Raw genomic sequence first — 4,569 nt, 5'->3', positions numbered from 1 at the left:
TATGGACAGACAGCAGGACCCCCTTGGGACCAGCCATTCTTACAGTTCCTCCCCAAAGTCTTCCATCCACTGGACCCTCAGAACTGACCAGGTCCCTGCCAGCTGGATGTGGCTATAGGCTCTCTCCTGTCTTAGACAGCAGATCTTGAGATGGAGATAAGCCTGGGTTACACCAGGTGGGCCCTAAATGCAATGACATGCATCCTTATAAGAAGGAGATTTGACACAGAGGAGGGGAAAGCAGTGTGACCACAGAGGCAGAGACTGGAGACATGGCCACAAGCCGTGGAGTGTCGGTGGCCATGGCAGGGGATGTGCCTCTCGTGGTCTTGGTTCTGGGCCCAGCCCACCTTAAGGTGTGTATTTATCTTCCACTATAAAAACTACAAAAGCCATTTATTTTCATGCAAAAGATTATAAAGAAGAACAAAAATGCCCCCAAATCTCACTCCACTATTGATGGTTTAAAAAGTGACCACGTGGGCCGGGCACGGTGGCTCAAGCCTGTAATCCCAGCACTTTGGGAGGCCGAGACGGGTGGATCACGAGGTCAGGAGATCGAGACCATTCTGGCTAACACGGTGAAACCTTGTCTCTACTAAAAAATACAAAAAACTAGCCGGGCGAGGTGGCGGGCGCCTGTAGTCCCAGCTACTCGGGAGGCTGAGGCAGGAGAATGGCGTAAACCCGGGAGGCGGAGCTTGCAGTGAGCTGAGATCCGGCCACTGCGCTCCAGCCTGGGCGACAGAGCGAGACTCCGTCTCCAAAAAAAAAAAAAAGTGACCATGTATATGTGGTGAAAAGGTTAAAACAGTGCCAGAAAAGGCAGCACCTGAGCACCCAGGGTCCTGTGCACCCTGCTCCCCTCGAAGGTCACTCTTAACAGCAGCTGGTGCACATTTCCAGAGCACCATTGGGCCTCTCCACGGGCCCACTACAATAGAGATCCAGCAATAAAGTGAGTCACACGAATTTCGTGGTTTCCCAGTGCATGTGGAAGTTATGTTTACAGGCTGGGCACCATGGCTCCCACCTGTAATCCCAGCACTTTGGGAAGCCGAGGTGGGCAGATCTCTTGAGGTCAGGAGTTCGAGACCAGCCTGGCCGACATGGTGAAACCCCATCTCTACTAAAAATACAAAAAAATTAGCCGGGCATGGTGGCTCATGCCTGTAATCCCAGCTACTGAGGAGGCTGAGGCAGGAGAATCGCTTGAACCCGGGAGACGGAGGTTGCAGTGAGCCGAGATCGCGCCATGGCACTCCAGCTTGGGCAACAGCGTGAGACTCCATCTCAAAAAAAAAAGTTATGTTTATACCATGCTGTAGCCTACTAAGTGTGCAGTAGCATTATGTCTAAAAACCAGTAAAACACTGCACGTACCTTCACTTACAAATACTTAATTGCTAAGATATACTAACAATCACCTGAGGCTTCCGCGAGTTGTAATCTTTGTGCCGGCAGAGGGTCTCACCTCGATGCTGGTGGCCACTGCTGATGAGGTGGGGCTGCTGAAGGCTGGGGTGGTTGTGGCGATTTCTTAAAATAAGGCAAGAATGAGGTTTGCCGCTCGATTCACTCTTGCTTTCACGAAAGATTTCTCTACGGCATGCGATGCTGTTGGATAGCATTTTACCCACAGTGGAACTGCCTCGCGGTCAGTCCTCCAAGACGCTGCCACTGCTTTACCAACTAAGTTTATTTAACGTTCTGAATCCTTCTTGTCATTTCAACACTGTTCACAGCATCTTCACCTGGAGTAGAGTCTGTCAACAACGACAACAACAACAAAAACCAGAAAAAATACCTCCAAACGTGTCCAATGTGTTTGGGAATTAGAAGAAAGGATTATAACCAGAGATGAACCACTGTGGCCGGAGGATGGGGAGCTCTCATCCACAAATGAGCCAGTGTGGCGAGCCGCCTGTGTGCCGGAGGCGGGGGGGCAGGGAAGCTCTCCCTGGCTGAGAAGTTCACATAAGCTGCTTGGAAACAGATTTCACTGGCTCTGGAGGCTGAAAACCAGAGTTGGCGTCCGTTCACTGGTGGAGATGCCGCTGCTGGACCAGCGTTCCTCCTAGAGCATCTTGTCTGGATTGCTGCAGTCCTGACAAGAAATTCCTTGTGGGGTGCACCGCCATACCTGGCTAATTTTTTTTTTTTTTAAAGGAGAGGCAGCGTTTTGCCATGTTTCCCAGGCTGGTCTTGAACTCCTGGGCTCCGATGATCCACCTGCCTCAGCCTCCAAGGTGTGGCGAGCCTCGGCGCCTGGCCAGGGGGGCTAACATGTTAACAAATGGAAAACCAAGTGTAGGATGTGTGGAAATTGGGCCCCCTGCTGGTAGGAATGTAACGATGCGGCCACCCTGGAACGCAGTTTGGTGGTTTCTCAGAAAGTTCGGAAACGTGGAGTTACCACGTAGCCCAGCCATTCTACAGACTTCAACCAAAACGTGCACACAAATTTCACAGCAGCACCACTCATAGGAACCAAAAAGTGGACACAGCTGCAATGTCTATTAGTGGATGAACGGAATATGATTTATCCATACGATCCTCCTATGAGGAGGAGCGGGCGCTGCCCCTTGCTACGAGGAGGATGGCCCTCAGGGAGCCGGACAGGGAAGGCCTTGCAGCTTGTGATGTCCTTGGCAGGAAAAGCCCAGGGCAGGGAAGCCTGTGGAGCCCCGTACACCCTGGCGGTGGCCAGGGCCTGGGGGACCAGGGAACCAGGAGTGCCTGCTGGACGTGGGGAGTAGTAGGGGGTTTCTTGGGGGCGATGAAGAAGTGTGGCATTAGATAGGGGCAGTGGTCACACAGCACTGCGTGTGCAGGTGCCACTGAAGCGCACACTTTAAAATGGCTAAAGTGGTGAACTTTAGGACACGTCTATTTCAGCACCGCAAAACAAAACAAAGGCATAGAGAATGGAAATCCAGCCAGGCAAGGTTCAGTCTAACCCACAGGCTCATGCCCTGAGCCGGGCTGAGTCCCCGCCCTGGGAGGATGCAGGTTGGGTTAGGCCCATACCCCCAGCGCCTCAGGTTGCCCAGGGCCCAACAGGGAGGGCAGGAAGGTTAACATCCAGGACAGGTGATAACCACCAGGGGCCAGGTGAGAGTCATGGAAAGGAAAGAACGCAGCCTCCCTGCGAACTATCTGAGGGCCCCAAGTCAAGCCCTGACCACTCCCCTCCAGGCCCCACCGTCTGACAAGTGGTCTTGCCTGTCTGTCCAGCAGGGGGTAAACTGAGGCTGTGGGGCTGATGCAGCACTGGGGCCTGGCCTGCTGGCCCAGAGTCCTGAGTGCCGGGCTGACAGCATGGGAGTCCCAGGTCCTCTCTGCCCCATTCCTTCCATGCCTGGCCCTCCTGGGCGCACCCCTCACCACCTGCCCCTCGCCAACCGCCTCGTCTCTCCCTCCGCAGTCGGCCTGGAGATTCTACGCCACCAACCTCTCGCGCACAGACCTGCACTCCACGTGGCAGTACTACGAGCGCACGGTCACCGTGCCCATGTACAGGTACCGCCGCCAGGCACCTGCCACCACACATCTGTTTTTTTGTTTTCCATTTGTTCTTAAACCCCATTTTTTATTGTTCATTATTTTGATTGATTTTTTTTCTGTAAAATTTATGCATTTTTCACAAAGGAGTTCTGTGTGTGGTTTATTTTGAGGCGTTGATTCTGCCCTTTGTGTTAGAGCTGCGGCTTTCTTTTCACTTTCATTTCCTCCCCCGTTGCTTTATCATCCTGGCCATGGGTCATGCTGTGTTGTGTGCCTTGCAAGGACGCTCCCCAGGGAGCTTGACAGCCCCTCCCCGGGCTGCTCTGGACTGACAGCCCCTTCCCAGGCTGCTCTGGACCAGCAGCTCGAGGTGCCCAGGCTTCTTGAGTGGAACCAGCACTGTGACCCCGTCCCCCAGCAAGGACCTAGGGCTCCTGCGTGGGGGGCAGGAAAGTAACCCCGGATCACAGTGAGGCTTTCGGACCAGGAGACTCAAATTATCCTGGGGGTCCCAGGTGTCCCCCAACAGGACAGAGCACACAGACAACCTTGGAGCCCCTCGGACAGCAGAAAAGGGAGCCTAAAAAGTGCCAGTCGAGGCAGTGCCAGCAGGCCCTGTGAGCCTGTGTGGTTGGAGGGCAGCTTTCCCGTGTTTTTTTGTTTTACAAAAGGGCAGGTGGCAGCCAGTTGGGATTTTCAGTGCCTGGCTCTTGCTTAAATTAAGGTCTGAGATGAGGGGTTCCGAGGGCCTTTCTCCTGGTCCACGTGGGCCTGACCCCTCGAGTCCGTCTATGTGGGCACCACCCTGCCCGCCCGCCCGCCCTCTGCTCTGAGGTGGGGAACTGAGCCCGGGGACTTCCCAGCTCAGGCGCCCTCCTCACCTGCTCCGAGGGGGTTTCTGTTCCCTGGAGCCTTCCCTGTGGGTGGAGCCTTCCCTGAGGGTGGAGCCTTCCCCGAGGGTGGAGCCTTCCCCGAGGGTGGGGCCTTCCCCGAGGGTGGGGCCTTCCCTGAGGGTGGAGCCTTCCCCGAGGGTGGGGCCTTCCCCGAGGGTGGGGCCTTCCC

At 54.9% G+C, this 4,569-nt stretch overlaps 1 protein-coding gene across 10 annotated transcripts in view; it reads left to right on the top strand.

The window, feature by feature from the left end:
- The window catches only part of KCNQ2 (potassium voltage-gated channel subfamily Q member 2), a 68,231-nt gene that overhangs the window by 35,568 nt on the left and 28,094 nt on the right, over positions 1–4,569 (top strand). For all 10 annotated transcript variants that reach the window (XM_017881224.1, XM_017881223.1, XM_017881221.1 and 7 more), the window contains exon 8: positions 3,428–3,522. In XM_017881224.1, the coding sequence (XP_017736713.1) occupies positions 3,428–3,522 (95 nt within the window). The remainder of the gene's footprint in view (positions 1–3,427; positions 3,523–4,569) is intronic.

Source organism: Rhinopithecus bieti, unplaced genomic scaffold (genome assembly GCF_001698545.2).
Source record: "Rhinopithecus bieti isolate Rb0 unplaced genomic scaffold, ASM169854v2 scaffold_12573, whole genome shotgun sequence".
Taxonomy (NCBI): domain Eukaryota; kingdom Metazoa; phylum Chordata; class Mammalia; order Primates; family Cercopithecidae; genus Rhinopithecus; species Rhinopithecus bieti.
The sequence above is the reverse complement of the archived record's forward strand: the minus strand, read 5'-3'. Positions and strand labels throughout refer to the sequence as shown.